Source organism: Antedon mediterranea, chromosome 6 (genome assembly GCF_964355755.1).
Source record: "Antedon mediterranea chromosome 6, ecAntMedi1.1, whole genome shotgun sequence".
NCBI lineage: Eukaryota > Metazoa > Echinodermata > Crinoidea > Comatulida > Antedonidae > Antedon > Antedon mediterranea.
Window position 1 is genome coordinate 2,817,557 of NC_092675.1, and position 21,332 is coordinate 2,838,888.

The following is a 21,332-nucleotide window of genomic DNA, read 5'->3' on the forward strand; positions in this document are numbered from 1 at the left end:
AACTTACATTTTTGTTTTCCATGCTTCAAGTAACAGTATATCGCGACATGTTTGCTTTTCATATTCTGCTAAGTATTTACTATATCATCATTTCTTTCATTTATATATTTACTTCAATAAGTAATACAAACTAAATATCAGTCACGTCAATCCATCCAAACGTAAAAAACGCATATTCATTCATGATACGTCAAAGAGCATTAAGCGTGGTTCCCACTAGCGACGCAACACAAGGACGTAACGCAACGCAAGTGAATTGACCAATCACAAGCGATGGCTTATTCGCTTGTGATTGCTAGATGTCTATAACTTCGCTGCCATTGGTTAAAACGCTTGCGTTGCGTTTACGTCCTTGCGTTACGTCCTAGTGGGAACCAAGCTTTACGTTAAATCACACAGCCCGAATTCGGTGCGGTGCACGGGGAAGACTTCCGGGATGCATTTACCTTTATCGACCACACACGTAATAACGTTTTGTACGGAATCCGGATTATTTATCCGGTCACCGGACCGGAATCCGGGCGCAGTGTGAACGTTTTTTTAAGGCATTAATCACGTCTTATGTAACGCACATTCGGCTTGACAATAATGTATAACATAGAATGAATAATAACATATATTTCGTAGAACCAAGGCCATCAAATAACAGAACACTGAGCTCGACTTGCCAAGATAGGATATCGTAACAGATTTGGATCTGCGGTTAGGCTTCGACGAATCCATCATACAAAGCCGTAGACTAGACACAATATTTCAGATTTTTTCTTTTTTCCCCATGAATTGAAATTATGTTAACCGTTAACCTTCATTTTGACAATGTTGCTAAACATTCATTTTGATTGGCCAATCAAAAATCAGTCAAGCGTTTAGGGGAGGAGACTGATAGTGTCGCAACTAGAGGTAAAACCTGTGATCTGGTCGAGCATGGCAGCGTCCTGTTGTTTGATTGCCATGGTAATAAAGCTAAATCACAAAACAAAGATGAAAGCTCTCGTCTTTTAAAATATCTTGAACCCCTTTTTGTTGAATATTTTAAAACTTGTTACAGTCTTTTTCTGAACTACTTTCGGTGGTTTTGGCGACGGAGACTTTGATCTGTCACCTCGTTCTTTACTACTCGTTGCCGCAGAAGGCGATAATAATAGTTTATCTTCCGATATAAAAAGTGGTTTTATTGGCATATGTCGCTCGATTTCTCTCTTAATTTCACGAACCATTTTGTGCAACACAATTTCAACATCTTCAAAGTCACCAGCCGCTGAAACTTCATGATATGCGCATGCGTATTGGGTAGCCAGGATAGTCCCTTCATCTTTACTCACTTGTCTGAAAAGATAATGTTGTACACAATTCGAACACAGAAAGAAAACATTAGTGAAAGAACGTCAGTCATCGGTTAGTCAAGGAAGTAGAGGAACTATGGTCAAAGGTTTCCACTGGGGCGCCGCAACGACGTAAGCGCGCAGCAAGAGATTAATTTGATGGATCGAATGATGGATATCCGAATTACCGCTTGCGATTGATCAATTTCATTACGTTTTGCATACGTCGTTGCGTTGCGCCCAAGTGTGGGAAAAGCTTGGTTCGCGCAAAGGATCATCATCATCAATTATCAATGACTGTCGAAATTATCTTGCGGTTGCGCTTACGTCCTAGCGTTGCCTCCAAATGAGAACCAAGCTTCTCATTAATATTAGCAATCACAAACGAGAGTTCGATTGATTAATCGCTTGTGGTCAATTCAAAAACTTGCGCTGCGCATGTGTACTGCGTTGCGTCATAAAAGGAACCAGTCTTAAGGCGCATCTGTCATATCCTCACTCATTTACGTTGCGTTACGTCCTTGCGTTGCGTCACTAGTGGGAACCGAGCTTTAAGAAGGAGCATCTGTCATATCCTAAACATTCATACATCATCATCACCACCACTTTGTATATTGTTGCAATTAGCAATTTGTGTTAAGTACAATTTTCTGTCATGCGCACAGCGTCTTATTCCCACCGAGTCGACCGGCTTACCTTAGACTTGCCCCAAGTCTGTATTGTTTTTACTCGGGGTACCCGAGTCTAGGACTTACTCATTTTCTCCTCTCCATCTGGACACTATTGAGTAAAAAGTGCGATTTTTAAAGTACTACTCCTCCCTTATTAGTTGTAGTATTGAGCTGGGATTTAGCATGAATATACTACAGGGACATGTCCTTAAACCTATAGAGCTGGATTTTTAAATTTCAAACCCGATGCAGCCATATGACGTCTCGAAGATGGTACCATATAGCCGTATTTGGTAGGTTATTGATGTGTATGTGACGTCACATCCCGTCTTATGACGTCATTACAGCTTCATTTGCTGTACCCCGAGTATCGCACATTCGTGCTTTTTAGGTGATCATTTAGAATAAAATGATCACCTATTGTTATTTGTTAATTAATTTGTTTAATTAAGAAGCCACAATGTGTGACACACACCACAGTGTTATGTAGTTATATGCGGCTTCTTGGCGTAGTGGTTATCACGTTTGCTTAACACGCAGATGGTACCGGTTCGAGCCCGGGCTAAACCTTTTTTTTAAACTTTATGGTGAAAAGTACTGTATACGCAATATGATAATTATACAGAGTATATCTTATTTTTATTATTTTTTAAAATAATTATTTTGTGTAATCGGTAATTATCACTTTTACACATGTTTATTTTGCTTTGTGCTTATTACCATTTATTTGTAATTTAAATGGGTTAAAAAACTTTCTGTAACCCACATTTTTAGTGTAAGAGGTTTCGTAGTGTAGTGGTTGTCAAGTCTGCTTAACACGCAGAAGGTCCCGGTTCGAGCCCTGGCGAAACCTATTTTTTTTTTAACTTTATGGTGAAATATACTGTATACGTAATATGATATAGAGTATATCTCGTTTTATTACTCGGGGTACCTGAGTCTAGGACTCTCTCATCTTTTCCTCTTCTTCTTCCATCTGGACACTATTGAGCAAAAAGTGCGATTTATAAAGTACTACTCCTCCCTTATTCATGGTAGTATTGAGCTCAGATTTAGCATGAATATACTACAGTGACATTTCCTCAAAGCTATAGAGCCGCATTTTTTAATTTCAAACCGGATGCAGCCATATCACGTCTCGAAGATGGTACCGTATAGCCGTATTTGGTAGCGCGGTCTTATGACGTCATTACAGCTTCTTTCGCTGTACCCCGAGTATCGCACACTCGTGCTTGTTTTTTTATTTATTTGTTTTTATTTCGACCGCGATTTTTGTCTGAAAATACAAAATACACGTATGAAACGCCATATGTGCAAAAATATTTATATTTTTACTAATATTAAGAAAAAACTCCGTCTGGAGCCCAGACTAGGCTTACCTGTATCTTTCCATTTCGTTTTTGTTGCCGATGAGGGCGACAGGGATCTCTGTCGATTCACCATTGTTTTTCTGTAATTCGAACACATCTTGAAGTAGCTGTTTTGCTTCATTAAAACTCTGTTTACTTGTAATACTGTAGACAACCAAAAGACCATCCGACCAATCCAGGTACCGTTCAATGTCACGTGCCTCCTATAAAGCAGAATATATAGGCCTACAGTAAAAATTAAGAAGACGCCGCCAGGATCCAAAAATTAGGTTTTCTCATAATAATAGGGGTGTTTCCTCTAAATAAGGATCGCAGGATATATTACCCCACGTTCGTTTCACGTGAAAGTGTCCTCTTAATAGGGTTGTTCACTGAATAGGAGTGTCCCAAAGCAAACAATTCGGTAATCACAGAAACCCTCTCCGCTTCGATATCCAATGTTCCTAATTCCTATGCATCGATGGCTTTGTGGCGTGTATATATCGGCCACGACATCCAGGAGATGGTTCGCGCAGAATAAAAGGTGTTTTAAGAGGTCTATCTCTATAGTTCCTACGCACAAATACGGAGATGGGAGATTCTTTTACATTTTCATGCAATATTTACCAATTGGACCGGCGGCCGGATTACTAACCTGGAAGACTGTGTCGAGAAGCGTAATAAGGACGACCTGGTTATCAACAGTATCTTTTTTAGTATACGAATCCTCTGAAAAAAAAAATAATAAATTAAGTTTCTTGTAATTGTCAAAAAAAGTAAAAGTCAACGACGCACTGTGGACAATGAGTATCCTCAATCATAATTCAATTGTTTACAAGCAAATATACCCGCCCACACAGGAGCTATCCTATCCCAGTACAATCATTTCATATCTCATTAGGCCTACCTCACTCCTCCAACCGGAATGAGGTACTCACGCCCGCCAGTCCACCCCCACCCCAACCGCTAACCGCTAACCACTACCCTCTCCGCTGGGGCGGTTTAATTAGTTTAATCTAGTACAATTACGGTCACCGTACATAATACTTATACGGATCATTTTCATTGCGTGCGAAATCACTCTGATGACCGTGTATTACAGAGGTGAATGATTTGTATATAGAGTATCTTGTCATCTACCGTAATTATTTTTATTGTACGTAGGCAGGACCGGAATATAAACACATAATCAATTTAATAATACGATGTATATTCACTCACAATGACATTTGAACGGTGATGTCAGAATTTATAATAACAGCTATCAGTAAAGTGATACATCACCGACAGGATTATAAAAGCATATTATACGTGGTGCACAACGCAAGGACGTAAGTGCAACGCAAACGAGTTGACCAATGACAAACAACAGTTGTAATAATCCATCGCTTGTGATTGGTCGAATCACTTACGTTTCGTTACGTCCGTGCGTTGCGTCTGTAGAGTGGGAAACAGACATTAGGGCGGAACGCAAGGACGTAAATGCAACGCAAGTGAGTTGACCAATGACAAGCGACAACTCGATAATCCATCGCTTGTGATTGGTTAAATTAGGCTACTTGCGTTGCGTCCTAGTCGGAACACCATTCTGGTTTATTTTATAATTTTAAGTTATGAGAATTACACGAACAAATATGATATTTCCTATAAATTTATTTAAAAAGTATGAATGAACCGATGTTGTGCCAAGATCAAAGTGACGTCACAAATGACCTTGGCACGTGTCACGTCTTCTTATTCGTCGTAAAAGTTCAAAATAGAAGACGAATTCCAAGTAACAAGTCGACAATCTACATCATAAAATTTACAAGATGGCTATTACGAACCACTTAACGTTATTTGAATATAAACATTGGAAATTAATTACGGTTGATTGGCTTTTGCCCAAATTAATAAGTGATTTGAAAGTGTTACGAAATGTTGGATAATAAAATGATGGAAATAAACAATATTGACATTCCATCAGTCAATAATATCACTCTACACACGTGTGCGAATACTAGGCCTACCATATTATTTCCAGCGTCCAATGTGTATACTCGAGATTGATTAGCGGTAAATCAAAGCCAAACAAATAATTTATCAAATATTCTATCAGAAACTTGTAAGTCATTATTAAAGATTGATGACAAATAATAAAGATGATAATATTTTGAAGGCCCTTTCAGCTAAATTAACACATACGAAATTGTAAAGCAAAACAAAATTAATATACAGTATTATTAATGTTTTAATACAGTATAATACCAACTTAAGACGGAAAAGGGAGGCCTACTTATGACTGTAAAGTTTCATGCATAGCGCCCTCACATGATAGACAATCACGTACTGTAAATGTATTATAAAAGACTAATACAGTTATATCAATGTAAGAAAAATCATATTGCCAATAATTTATTATAAACATTATTAATTTATATACAACCGGATTGAACCGTTAGAAAATTATGGTAACTACAAACATTCTATGTGCTTTTTACAATATTATTGTCATAATTTCATATTTCTGAACATTTCAGTGACCATTGTGTTAGAAACACTCTGGTTCGTTTCGCGGGAAAGTGGCACTCCCTTTAATAAGGGTGCCCTCCCCCCACTCCCCGGAGGGATTCTGCTATATACAGTATTGATTTGATTGATTCGAAAATGTTCCCGATTTCCATTACTTAATTATAAACTGCTAAACGACTAGTAGCCATAATTATTAATAGTTAACACGTTGTGTGAATATCTATCAATAATCCATGTAAAATACATGAAAATGGCACCCTCCAATAGTACACTAATATTATAATAGCGTGAATCATCACACAGAAGCGTGACGCCCATTTTTCTTTAATACAAATTACATCACACGAAGACAATAGAAAAAAAAGCCTATATTTCTAATGGAATCAAATAATCTTTGGTTTGCTTTCATGGCCATCACTGCCTAAGGGTATTCGAACTGTCTGGAAGTAAATATCAGCTCAAGATAAAATAAATATAATATAAGATTAGTTGATTATCGGAACTAGTAAATAATAACATTTCTGTAATTCAGAAACCCACCCGAATCATGTACACGAGAATAATACTATTCGGTTACGTTTTTCTCCGTTCTGAAATGCGTACGTTCGCCGTTGAAGTGTGGTGCAGAATACCTAACGATATTGTCAAGTAGGCCTAATATGGACCAGTTTTGGAGTCATCCTATGGTAATCTTTTCTGTACGAAAGATTGTGTATTAATCCCGATACCACTGTATGGTTTTTTGTTGTTGGTATCACTCCGTATGTCGGACATGACTTGGTCGAAAGTCATGTAAAATCCGGTTAACCTACAAAGTACACGTTGGCAACGAAAGGAAATCAAACGAGACCAACTAAAATGTTGCCATGAGTCATAAGTCGATGTCCCCGAACGGTTAATAAATATGGCACTTTAGAAATATTATAAGGTAATATGAAAATCAGTTTATAATACGCTAGTAATATCATGATATATGACACAACGGTACACAATGACAAATAATGAATTCAGTGAAAATAACCAATTATGAGATCATCACCCTCTTTCACCGGTGTGGACCGCCTGACGAGTAGACGGACCGAAGGCAAAGTCATACCGCAATTAAAAGAGGTTATTCGATACAAAACAGCCTCGGATTGTTTTTGAATATTGTTTCTTATGAAAATAATATCTTGACGTTTGAAAATGTTTGCCCTTGGCTGAAGCTTTTAAGAAGTTATTGAAGTTGGTCACGATTTTGTGATCGGCGGTTGGTGAAAACAACTAGTCTACTGATATAGTTACACTCTTTGACATCTCTAATTAAAATGTTACGTATTTAGACACCAGTATATAATGTAATGTCATCATTATTTCACCACAAATAATAACACTGATGCACACACCCCATCATTCTGAATTCCATGATAGTGTAGCTGTAGTGTCGGCACTTTCGTCCTGTAAATAACACCACAACAATGGATACGGACATAAAATTTGCTGTCAAGAAAACCATTGTCATCCTGTCAGATCCTGCTACCAGAAAGTTACAACTCCCTACTGCTACAATGCATTCGATTTTGCAGCTGTCACTAGATAGAACTTAACTGACTATTGAAAGTCACCGAGTGAATATAGCGACAGGCATTACAAATAATTAATACACATTAGATGACTTTCAATAGTCAATTAAGGTCTACCTAGTGACAGCTGCAAACATTGATGACTGGTGACAATTACTATACTGGCCAACACTATTATTTCCACTACCATGACCACCACAATTCCACGACACATGATAATGTACACCCTTGTATATTGGTACCAACGAGTGACCAAGTTCCCCTAATTTATCTTTCTAAAGATTAAATCAAAAATAAACTTTTTAAAATTAATATAGAAAATATTATAGTTATTTAACGGTTGATAAATCTTCCTATGGAATTGATAGAAATCTTACGAGTTTAAAATATTCGAAATGTCTCGAGTAGGTCTATATAATCTTCATGTAATCATAATTTCTCTAGTAAGTGGCATACCAAATATAGAGCATGGATTAGTTTGCCTTCAAGCAACTATGACAAGTAGGTCATAACTGGTAATTTTAAATTAAAAATAATGTACATTAAATATCTGAAGAAGAATGTACAAAGGCCCCGTTGAATAGACCACCGGCTTTGAAACTGACATTTGTGCCAGCTTTGTTTTTAGTCATGTTACCATGTTCTTTTGAAATTTGCGGTAATCTTTACACTTTTCATGTTTACATTCGCGGGCCCTACAAACCATCCGTCAATCCTGTATGTCTCATTATTGTATTCTATATGAAACTTGTTCGGGAGCCGTCATCACCCACCCCAGGACTTTGTTTTGGCTGACACGCATGTAGAACGTCTGGTTGTGAAGAACTCTGCTATGGTGATGTAAACTGGTACCGCAGTATCTGGAACAGAGCGTACAAATCTGACATTTGTCCGTATCATATAAATAAGAACCGACAAAATCCTCTCCTAAAACCATTAAAACAGCATTTTCATTTTAAATCATTCACCATAATCTGTTTGTTGTGACAAAATTAAACTCCCCAGCTGAGAAAAGTTTACTGAAGATTTATTAACGAATTTGTATTCTGTACCCGGATCCTTATTGTAAATGTCTCCTCTACGGTTGGATTTGAAATACTTATAATGTTACTTCTATGGTTTGACCTGGATGCATATCTACATCGTTTTTAGTAGTATACATTAAATTGAATGTTTTGGGAGAATATTTTGTGAGTTGAAAGATTTACTTTATTTAACGAGGGCGAGATACACACACTACGTTTCTAGCATCAACTTTCTTCAATTAATCCGCTGCTTCCATCTTTTATCAGTGCCGGCCGAAAGCAACTCCGATTTCGGGCGTGGAGACGGCAACAATCACAAAATTTATTTTTTAACCTGCCATGTACAGTAATAGAACCATTCAATAGAACCGTTAAATAGAACTTTTACTGTGCAATAACTGAATACTAAATGGCACGTGATACAAACTTAAACAAAGGGCACAGGGTGTGATATGTCTAGGCTTTCTTGGTTAAGCTGAGGTAACCATTTCTACCTATCAGCTCAACATATCGTTCAAAACATTAAATTGCTAAACGGCTTGTTTTCTTATGATTTTATTAGTTTTTAGGCCTAGGGCCTATATAAAATCTAAAGTTAGAAATGTTTTTTTTTTATTTGTTGGCGATTACATGCTGTTTTCTTAGAGAATGTACTATTGTGCTCTAATAAAAAAGCAAAGCATTTCAATAACACAGATATATCAAACTAGTTTAGTAGCGTTATCTATTCACTAATAACATCTAGTATTGGCATAATAATATTAAATAAGTGCATGTACGCAAGACAGACATGATTACGTGAATTGCAGCGAGCAGGCCTGTGGCTCGTATAATCCGAAATTGCGTTAATTCTGTACATAAATACGCACTATCCTGCAATAAACGAGGTTACCGTACGTTGTCATTTAACTGATGGTTTGATTATAACAAATTGTATCTTTACCGATAATGTTGCAATCGCTAGCCCGCAAATGGATTTCATTAGATAGAAAGTGCGTAACACAGGCTGAAGATTGATAGTAAAGACGTGTATCGCAAAAAGCACGGTTTAATACCCACCAAGCACGTGCATATGATGTAATGCCAAGACGCCAATTAGATAAGTTCAGCACTTAGGTATCGCAATTCGGCGCCATGTTAAATGATAAATTTTTATAACAAAATCTAATTACTGTACATGTTTTGTTCATCATAAGATAGGTCTACTCTATTCTTATACAGTACTATACTCTAGGCCTATATCAAATTCCCAACGCGAATAATTATTTATGATTGTGCGTATTATTTTTATTCTTGACAAGTTCTATTTTTAAAATCGTTGTATATCCACGAATCAATAATAATGAAATTAAACATAATTCATAATTATAGTAAAACGTATGCATGAGTAACAGGCATAGAGAAATGTCTACCCTATGTTTGTATTAGGCCTATCTTTATATTATATCTAATATAGAATTAAATCGAGCAGACGACTATGTTAGAACATCGCACTGTGATGATGTGATGTGTCCATATCACTACCATATTTAAGCATATCACTATATATATGGACACATCACACTAGTTTGATAGTGTAAACAGGAGCTTAATAAGAAGATTCATGAGTGGAATTGGAATAGAGCAATTTTAGATAGATTGTTGAAGGCCACTAAACCTGAGTGGTCTTTAATAAGAAAATTGCATTCAGCAGCAATGCTTAGATATAAATGAATTTGCATGTGTTATTACGGTTAGGATCGTGTACGTTGATAAATGTGATTCGTATGTGATAAATGGAATGTTGGAAACTTAATTAAATTTAACATTTAATGAAAAAGGTCAAGCAGACCTTAGGATAATTTAATCTATCACCAACACTATTCACTTTGAATCTTGACTATCATGAGTATCCTTAAAATAATCCAAAATATTTTTAAGAAGTTTATTGCATAATTATCGTACCGTTCACAAAGAGGTATAGGCCTATAGCGAATATTATGTAAAAACATATATTTCAAAATAATCATTTGTAAAGCCAGGGTTGGTAAAGCGTTGTCTACACTATCAAACTTTATGTGACAAAAAAATGTTATGTGCTCATATATGGACATGATGATGTCATATCACTACCCTTTGGGCATATCACTATACCATATTTGGGCACATCACGCCTTTTTTTGTCAAACTAGTTTCATACATAGTGTAGACAGAGCTTTATTAGGGGATAATAATAAAGGAAATATTTCGAAATAACGTCAGTTTAATCCACACACTAATTTCGATATTATTATATCTGCAATATCTTATGAAGAAATAAAGTGAGAAGGACCCACGTATAAGACGAACAATACTGGTCGACTGATGAATGAAAACAAATTTATATATGCAGGGTAGGGCCTACAGATAGATAGAGAAGGTGACTGATGAGTCCTACAATATTTTGTCAAGGCCTTCCTAAATAAGGAAGTATGTTTAAACAGCAAACTTGATTGAAATTCAATTGAATATCATCTTGAAGCAGAAGGGATACCCCTTCTAATCTAAAGTATCAGGTGAACTCGCTATTTTAATTATTTTTTGTAACTAAAGATACTTTATCTGGAATTACATCCTCCGTTTACAGTCTCAGTTTTCAGAAGATAGTTCTTCGTTTCTATACATAATTATTGATTCCTATTAAGTCTAATCACTCCATAACGTTTGAGAGGTTTCATGTTTAGCATGGACTTTTATTATTCGAGTTGACTTTCTGTGTTTGCCGCTTGAGATGGGTTAAAGGGTGTATACGCACCGTATACGGGTTTCCGCAGCTCAGCCGCCCGTCCGCTCCGCGTTTTGTGAGCTTTGTCCACACAAGACGGTCACACTGGCGGTGGTTGCGTCGAGAATCACAGATGCCTTAAAACAGATTGCATGTTCTCGGGATTTACTGTATCACCACATTATGGCATTATGTTATAGAGTGTCACAGGTCCGTACATTCTGTAATACAGTATCACATATGTATTACATGTGCCTGTATTATGTTATAGTGTTAGTCTTATGGTCTATGATACATGGATCACATATGAAAGTATCTGTAGGCCTATCACAAAATTTGCCTATAATTAGCCTACTATACAATGATATACAGCAGAGCTAAAGACGCCAAAATAGCGTCATTATCGTGTAGAAATGCAGCGCTAAAAAAATAACTTTCTTTTCGAGTCGTTACACCTGAATAAATAGTAAAGATTACATTTACACCAATCTGTGACGTAAATATGTGCGTGATGGATACACCTTTACCTGTCTACACTACATCATTACTTTGACTTTGTGATTAAGAATAATAATCCGTGTAGCGTGTGGTTTATTGGCACAGTGAACATGAGGTGATGACTGATTAGACGAAAATAAACTTCGTTATTGCTTTCTATCGATAAAATGGATTACGACGCGCTTTCAAACGTGCGTCATGATTTTGTATCTTTTGGCGGGAAGATGGGCTCCATGCAAATAAACATAGTTAACCCAAGTAATCAAAACAATATAGGATGCTGAGATCTGAAGACCAAAGGATTCATCCGAGGCTGCAACACGTCCATTTCCACGCCGCGGAGATTATGTAGATTTCTCAGACAGTACAGAACTCTTGGTAGTTGTTGCAGACAGACATTAAGATCAAAGGATTGTTGTTACGAGTTTCGATCTTGGCAAGATGAGCTCAGTGTCCTGTTGTTAATCCTTACAATTGTGGGAAGTGCTTTATATAGATGTTGCATTTTGAGTGAAGGTTATTAGGGAGGAGGATCGACTACCCTTTATTCATGGAAATGCAAGGGATACATCGACGTATTGTTTGTATATATTTGTACATCATCAGTTGTCTTGGTTAGACACGCGACCAAACATGATTGATTCGTTTTAAGGTGTAGCGTTCCAACGGGTGTGTAATCAATTACGCCATGACGACAGGTGTAAAATAGTACGTCGCGACAAGTAACGTCTGCATCATGAGTTATGCTCTTTGGTACTTATAGGTCAAAGGGATGGAAGTTGTCTGTGGCCTAGCCTAGACCAGGGAGTCTCCCTGCCTAGACTGAAGAGGTGAATCGCGTAAATGTAGGTCATTGTACTGTGGAAATGGTGATTCTTACAAGAAGGCGTCTTATTTATATGTGTAGCTGGAGCTTAGTCTGTGATCAATTCTAGATTTGTACTTATGTGTATAAAACCTTTTAGCATCATATCAGTCATAGTGTTTGCGATGCATGATAATCGCATCATGATTGGTTATTGCGCTTACGTCATTGCGTTGTTTCCTAAGCTTGTTTCCCACTATACGCAACGCAAGAAAGACGCAGACGCAACGCAAGCGAATTGACCAATGACAAGCGGCAGCTCGAATAATCTATCGCTTGCAACTTGTCTTTTTGAGCACAAGTTTGTACATTTAGCATCGTGCTTACCTAACGTTGGGTCGTATTCATTGATAAATCGTTTGGTAATAAACTTGACTGTAAGGGCTGAAAGATATAAATCAATATAATACTATTAGTATTTCGACAAAAATAAAACGAAAGAAAACATATTTCTGTACGCACTTAAAGCGTAAATTGATAACTTGATTTTGTACCTAGAATTTGGCGACAGTTTTTACGGAGTCTACGCCATTTAAAATGTATTTACTCAAATTGAAATGGGCATAAATAGTAAATATCAATAAAAAATTCACCTCTTAACTAAGTACGTCTTTCTTAGTATTCATATTCGTTATAAAAATCGGTTCTGAGTAGGCCTACTGGCGCCTCTCACCTTCCTCAATGTAAATCAATATTGTTTTCATATTATTAAAAAAAAAGTTATTATAACAGGTATAAGGTATGGTGCAAGTCCCAGTGCGTCTATAATCTCTTGGATATTTTAAAGGTTGTCAGGACTTTTGTCTATGTTTTATAGCGTATATCAACATTTTTTACTGAGTCTCACGGACGCTATAGGAATATGAGATCATTGCGGAAACTATTTAAAAAACCAATTACAATTTCAAAATGTTTTGTTCGTTGATTTATGACATGTGGGAAATCAGTAATGTTCTCCCGTCTCCATATTATGAAATATAATATATTTCATTGTTATTGCACAGAACAGAGGCCATATATTGAGAGTCTATTCGCTTTTCTACACTATCAAAAGTTTGACAATGTGATGTGCTCATGGTAGTGAGGCTCACATAGGCCTATGGTAGCGACACATTTTCTTGGGGAATTAAAGTTTGATAGTGTAGATAGGGCTTTATGAAAGTCGGGATTATCTCCTTATTCTCCTTCTAATAAGATAATAATGGTATGGTAGGCCTAATACAAATATGGTAAATCGAAATATGTATTTAGAGTAGCCTAGTCGTATCTGAGGCCTACATGCTTTATGCCAATATTAGGCATAGCCTACCTGTCTACATTGTGAACTGTACGATTTAAAATTGCATGAGATTTCGAAGACATAATAAAGAGAAAGAACGTAATGTAGTTTGGCATACCATAGAGATATTATATAATATCTCTATGGGCATACTCATGAAGAAATGTTCCTTTCCACTTTTATGGCGCATGATCCATCGGTATCGGACGGTGCATGCCTTCACGTTTAACCAAGCTTCAAACGAGGAATAAGTGTAAATCCGCACCTGTCTTCAACTGAATATTGTCATTTTAAATTACTTTATTCAACGTGTATTAAATGAGTTGTAGTAATATGATACGCATTTCATAATTTGTAACATTAAATGAGAATGATAACATGGTTTTAAACCCGCGTGTCACGGTCTAGGCCTATTATGTCAAGGTTAAGTTTCACGCCGAGAATCGAAACTATCTAACTGATCCAATCGGTAACCTATCAAATAATAATAATTCAAAATGCTCTAACGGTGAACGTAGGCCTACGGTTATCCATTTGTAGTCAGTCACTGAAACCTAATTATAAATAATTTCTCGGGCAAGGATATACACTCCTTTAGAGATAATCGGAACGTGATTTTATTAAAATTGTCGGTGATCAGGATTTTGAATAAATCCATAGCATTCCACCTGGCAAAACAAAAAGTAGATCCCCACGACAGCAAGATGGTGGACGATTAATGATAAGTGACATTTTGAAACCGGAAGCTAAGGTTACAAAAGGTCAAATGCATTTTAGTTTCGGTAAATATCACGACCGAGTCGCAGCTGAATTTATAACCAGAGGAAAGATTCAAAATGTATATTATATTTAGGTCTACGTCATTGCTTTAGGGTTTGGTGATTGACCCATTATACAGCAATTTACAGTATTAGTATGCTAATGTTAAATAGTTCGATGCACGATTATTCCTAAATGGAAATAAAAGTTATATTAATATAGGATTCGGTCAATCAATCAATCCATGAATAATTATCTTCTTACAGAAGAGGCTAACATAAATGCAGCGGTGTTCAAGGTACGATGTTGAGAAGCGTGGGTGGATGGGTGTATGTGTGGTATGGTCTAGAGATATCAACACCAGGCTAGAGGTGGTTCAAATCCCATCCGTAGTATCTTAAATGTACTGATGATTCTCGGTACAGTTTAACGTCAGATTTTGTGAAAACATCTGTTTATAGTTTAGTAACAGCCTCAATGGCTTATCCTGTATGTAGCACCGCAAAAGGAAAAGAGGACATATTTCATGCCCGCTTAACCGCTGTTCGGGAAAAAGCTGGGTTAAAATAGAAAATAGACATTTTAAACCTGGAGCTCCCCTTTAACAGGTGTACTGTACTTCCGACTATCTGGAATCATAACAATAACAATGCCTTATTTGTGTCTCTTCTTTATGTTGTACAGTATAATTATATACAAATGCATTCACATTTTTGTACGTTCAACACAGTTCAAAGAAATGCTAAACTAACAAACTGACCAGAAATGAGGTACTTTAGACATGTATTGCCATTTATTACAAATTTGTAATGTATACGCCTGCATTAGTTTCAACAATCAAGTATCTATTTTTGGAGGTGTAATTGGTTTTCTGCCAAATTGAAAACTTCACATAATACCGGTTGTGTTTCTGTCATCAGGTTAGCGCGAGAATGTACTCTCTTAAATTCATCGATTGGAAATTTCGATCGTATTTACGTTTGATGATTAAAACCAAACTTTTTAGACTGAATATGGTATTCATGAATGTGAAATACGCTCCAGTTGAAAATAAAGTTTCAACTGATAGAAAGTTTGATTACAACATCCAATCAGCGCCTAATATATTGTGACGTGAAAGCGCGCGGACAACAAAAGTTTGTCTTCCCTCTCCTCGCTTCCCGCCCGCCTGATCTTCAGAGTCAGTGTCTTCATGCTCTTCGATCGTATTTTAGATTCTTTGCCTACAATTTACGAGCTACCGTATTCGTAACATATACCAATTGAATCAATATCTATTTTAGAAGGTTGGTAATCATTTATTTTAAATTGAATCTAAGGCATACGCTACATTGAGGCCTACATTCACACCACCACCACCGCGCACATTTTCTGGCCACAGCACAGATCTAGGCCTAGTTAGTAGGCTAGTTGACGTGACAGCAGCGAGTGTGGTGTACGGTTACGGCTCGAGTTTATTTTTGCCGGTTACCGAGTTAGGCTATAGGCCTAGCTAGTGAGTAGCCTAGGTTAAATTTACTAAATCAAATGTGTTATGCCTTGAATATTATTCTATCTAGGGTAGGCTAGGCCTAGCCTAGTTGAATAGGCATTTCCATTGTATAAACAATTTTAATGAATACTAAAAAAACGTTACTTTGTTGTAATTCTTGATGACGTTCTCTAGGCCTACCCTAGCTAGCCTAGGCTAGTACTAGCCTAGTAGGCTAGGCCTAACTAGTAGGTCTAGCTGGAGAAGAGCTAGGTCTAATAAATAGGGCTAGACTAGGCCTAGTTACTAAGCCTAGGCCCTACTTTAATACTATTTCCTAGACTAGGCCCTAGAGGCCTAGCTAGGCCTATAGCTAGAGCCTCTAGTAGGGCCTAGCCTAGCTAGGCGTCCTACGAATAAATTATGATATAATTAATAATTATAATATTAATAAATAATGACGATAGGCTATACTGTGTATACTGTACAGTACTATAACATTTAGTAGAAACATATTATTTCTATCTATTGCACAGGAAAAATGCTTGACTACACAATGTCAATGATGTTTCGGGCTGCAATCATTCACAATAACAACATGGACATCATCTTGAACGATTTATATTTATTTTTTGATAGTAAGTAATAATAATATGTTGTGTATCTGTATTTAAATCACTGTATTTATACATGTCAATTGTGTATAAATTCGTGTTTTTTAAGCTTTAAAACTGAACAGGGACTGGATTAAAAAATATTTCCAACCTAGAAGAAACTACTCGACATACCGACCTGATGCTAGAAAAAGATTGCCTAATTATTGGTGGCTTGACTGAATCTGAACTAGCCTATTATTTTTACTATTTGTGTTACTATTATTAATGTTTTATAATTTATTTTGTGCACTAGGCCTAATGGTCTTGTTATGCTGATTTATATGAAGCATACTATATGTCTCAATCTTCTACAGAGCATGAACCAAATCAGAAGCTGTGAATTTGTTCATTCAACATATCCATGTAAGCATATTAATTAATACTAATAGTACAGTTTTTATTTTCATTTTAAAAATTACGAATGTCAAAATTTACTTAAATTAGAGAAAAGAGTTTTATATGATACTCTTTTCTGATAATATTGAATAGCAAAACTATTCACCGTTGCTTTTTAAGACCATATTGAAAATAAAAAATTATCAATGATAAAGATAGTACAGTACTACTACTAAAGATGCGTACATTTATCAAATATTTTATGATAAATAACAGTTTGTTATGCTTTTTGTTATTCTTACAGGATGCAACAGATGTTAGAAAATAGTATTCAGGACAAAAATTTGCACAGCCATATTTATTGTCAATTGGATGGTCATCATAACTCAACATGTACTTTCATTCAGACACATTATAGAAGCCATGGTTGGGCTTTTATTTAGGCTGCACTATATTTTCCTGAATGATATTTGTGGACTTTGTAGATGCCCTCCCAAGAATTAGGGTATATCACCAAGGCATATAAGATAGTTTTTGAATTTATAATTATACTACTGAAAGACAAAGACTACAGCAGTGTCTTGACTATTGTAATATACTGTTGTTATGTTCAATAAAATCAAAATGGAATATATATAAGAAACGTATCTTTTTTAAGCATCGTATTTAAACAAAAAAGTCAATCGATTTTGGTTGAAAAAATAATTTTTCCAATCTTCTTAGTTTGAAATTTTTCAATCTTTGAATCGATTGAAAATCTTCAATCGTTATTTCAATCAATCCGATTTGTCCCTACTCACAGTCGGCCAAAAGTTGAAAAATCAACCGTATCGATTGAATATTCAGTCGACCAATTTAAGAGAGTAGCTGTAAAAAAAGATACTTGCTTGCTTTTCTCAGTGTGCCATCATACATGTTAATATTACTTTGGGGTATTATTATAGATGCTGAGTCGTACGTTTCAGGGCTTATTAAGAAATGGTACCTGTTAGAAAATTAAAATCGTAACCTCTGTCAAATCGTAGGTTACATATTTTTTCTTTCTCATGTGGTTTTATATAAACTGAACCATACTTTAAATTAATTTAAATTAAGTTTTTGCGGAGGTTATAGAAACAAGAAAAAACTACTATCGATGATAGCGTGCCGTAAACTATACTAATAGCCATTATACAGAAATATTTTAACATTAGTTCTTGAAAGAACAGTAGCAGTGCTAATTGTATTAGTTTGCTTATAAAAAGTGTATGAAAACACATTTAAATTACAATCAAACAGTAAGATGTGATTGATGATGCGATGTATTCGGTTTAATCAGAACATTTAAACGATACAATTAAATTGAGAATAAGTACGAAATTATATTCTAGTAATAGTTGAAGTCTTGTGAATGATTTTGACTCAATTCAAATAGGATTTTTAAACAGCGAAAAAGGGTATCCGTGGATTATTCAGAATCAGTAGCTGCATTAACAGTGCTTATATTTCCAATATAAGCTCATGAGCTTACTTTCAGCTCGATCGTTCTGTCGATCTGTATAATGGCGGAGCGTTCTTCGAGTAATTTTTAGTCGCGTGCAAACGCGACTCTACTACAGCTCACTATGTTGGTCGGTCGGTCGGTAAACCTAACTCAAATTTGAGCACGCGACTGCAGCCATGATGTTCTCGGTGACTATACAGCTTTATATTACACTAAAAACTGCAAATGAAAATTACGAATGGATTTGAACATTGGAAATTCATCCTCGTACCGTATTCAATAGACTGTAGAGAAATCTCGTCAACTTTACATCAGTCTAATCGCAAACTGAATGTGTGTAAACAAATACTACGCGTGCGTCTGTTGTCGATAGAAAAATAAATAGAAATAAATTTAGGAAATGTAAACAGCAGCTGTTTTTGTAGTTGATAGTGACGTAGTCGAAACGAAATGTCTATTTTATTTATTTATTTTATTTATTTAACAACATCTTTATACAGGATTACACAATCCGCTAAAAGAAAACCTGATTTACATTGTGGTCCTGTCATCATTTTACGGTATAAAACCCTATTAAGGGGACTCCACCATTGAGACAAACTGTTTAGGGGTGTCTGTGTCGGAAGTGTTAAAACATAGGCCTATAGGCCTACGTGCCCTTTTTCGTTGCCCCAAATTTTTTTCCTAATAGGAATTGCCCCCGAATCCGCTCCCGAATGATGTTTTTTTAACGCGTAATATAAACTGTGTATTTTTAAATCACTTTTCACATTTCATTTTTTTTAAATTTTAACAAAAAAGTAAATTTACCTTCTTATTATCAGAGTTAATAAAATCTAATTTTTTGAATTACTTTCAACTCAATGTTCACCATTGTGACGTCATTTAACGGTAACCATTGACACATCATGAAATCTACCATTACTAACCAAACGATATCATGTCAAACGCACACATGCGCAGATGTTTATACCACCATTACATTCTAATGATAATTCCAGATGCGAGTAATTAACCATTACACACAGATCATTACACTTTATTGAAATCATGCGGAATACCACATCAAATTCGTAGCAGATTTTTAACACATCATGAAGATATTCAGAACACAGCACTTGTCTGTTCTAATTTTTCCCGCGCATTTCGTCAAGCATCATTCACATATATCAATTAATTCAATCTTGCTCATCAGGGACATATTAAAGGTAGCTAGCGACTACAAAGATCTTAAAAAAACCATGTCGATAAAAACATATCAATTATAATCCCGAGTACTTTGCGTGAAAGCATCACGATTCGCATAACAACCAGATTTACAGACGATAAAAATGCACTATTTAATACATTTATAGTTATAGTTGCATGAGATTCGACTGGCAAACACTGTCATTAAATTGTCAGTAGGAGAAGTTTGAAATGTTCGTTAAGTCATCATACGGGTTTACAAATCGGTGAAACTACTAAAAACGGAAACATTAAAGAACATTAGACATAAAAGTTGTAATGTTACGATCGCAATTGAAAATATGAGCGCTGTAAACTGCAATTGTGCAAGTAGACTTAAGTATCAATGTCGACATTATTGGTACGCACAGCTATAATTAAACTAAGTACGCAGTACGTAGTTTTAAAAATACCGATATTTAGATATCTAGATAGGATCATTTGTCAAATAGGCTAGGAGGAGAAACGATCATTTGTCGATACGGCTGTACCACACGGGGTGAATCACTAATGACTAGTCAGTAGACGGGGTAGACTTGACATATCGGACAACTATACTATTAGGACCAATGTGAAAGAGAGCTACCGTATACGACCACTCTACTCACCTGTAAGCAACAACCTTCTAATAATTTATTGGAATCAGGGACCACGTGTTGAAGATTGGACCATCTACTATTTAAAAATGCTTGTAGGCCTACTATTAATTTCGGTTTTTGCCAAAACCCAAGAAAATTAATTAACAATTTTATCGAAATAAAGACAAAATCCATATATTCATATTTTTACAACCGCACACAAAACATCATACTTACACATCCCTTAGGTCTAAAGTGAACCATACGTATTATTTATCTCTTGAAGTTCGACTAAGCATCTTACCTGATTTCCCAACGCCTGGACAACCCAACAGAGCAATTTTAAATTCTGGGAGAGTTGCTAGGGAACTACTGCTTGTCGTCCTCATCTTTGACCTTGATGACATATCACGTAACCAATAAATCTCCAACAATATCTTCCAAATATTACATTATTTGGTCCATTTGCTAATATAATGTTAGAACGATTCCAATATTTACGGCTCCACCGGGTTATTCTTGCATCTTTAAAAGCACTTTAGATTTTGATCAAACGTTGTAAAATAAAAAAATATATATTATTTCGAATTATCACATGTAATCCAATGTATATGAAAGTGTCATCTTATTAATGTGGTATGCGCATAATGTGTAATTCAATTATATGAATACACGTCCACAGTGCACCACACACAGCCTTCAATGTCAAGACACACTGTTTTATATTTTAAAAACAGCGTCTTCGAGTCATCCAAAAAAAGACTCTTTTATCTTCTTAGCATACGTCGTTCATCCATGTTCATTCAAACTCCAATTCACGCACACGTTCTGTACTTTGATATAAACCGCCTTCTGATCGCTTCAAATCAGAACGTGTAAATTATGTGTCATTCTGTTCTGAATGTTCACGGCTAACTAATTCGGTCAACATTGTTTGAAATACTGCCTGTATGATCTGAGCATAACTCAAGTATGCAATTGAACTATAGATGGCGTT

The 21,332-nt window shown here is 35.9% G+C and overlaps 1 protein-coding gene and 1 long non-coding RNA gene across 2 annotated transcripts; one reads left to right on the forward strand and one right to left on the reverse strand.

Annotated features, from left to right (window-relative positions):
* Positions 1-29: 29 nt before the first annotated feature.
* LOC140051479 (ras-like protein family member 12) lies at positions 30-21,253 on the reverse strand. Its single transcript, XM_072096701.1, has 5 exons — positions 20,640-21,253; positions 12,874-12,930; positions 3,998-4,071; positions 3,373-3,566; positions 30-1,326 (listed from the first exon to the last, which is right to left on the reverse strand). Exons 1-5 carry the CDS (start codon positions 20,740-20,742, stop codon positions 999-1,001), a joined length of 756 nt encoding a protein of 251 aa, XP_071952802.1. The 5' UTR covers positions 20,743-21,253; the 3' UTR covers positions 30-998.
* LOC140052166 (uncharacterized) lies at positions 15,544-17,903 on the forward strand. The gene is made up of 4 exons (XR_011845588.1): positions 15,544-15,870; positions 16,592-16,693; positions 16,965-17,074; positions 17,352-17,903. It is a non-coding gene; the product is annotated as an uncharacterized lncRNA (long non-coding RNA).
* Positions 21,254-21,332: the final 79 nt, after the last annotated feature.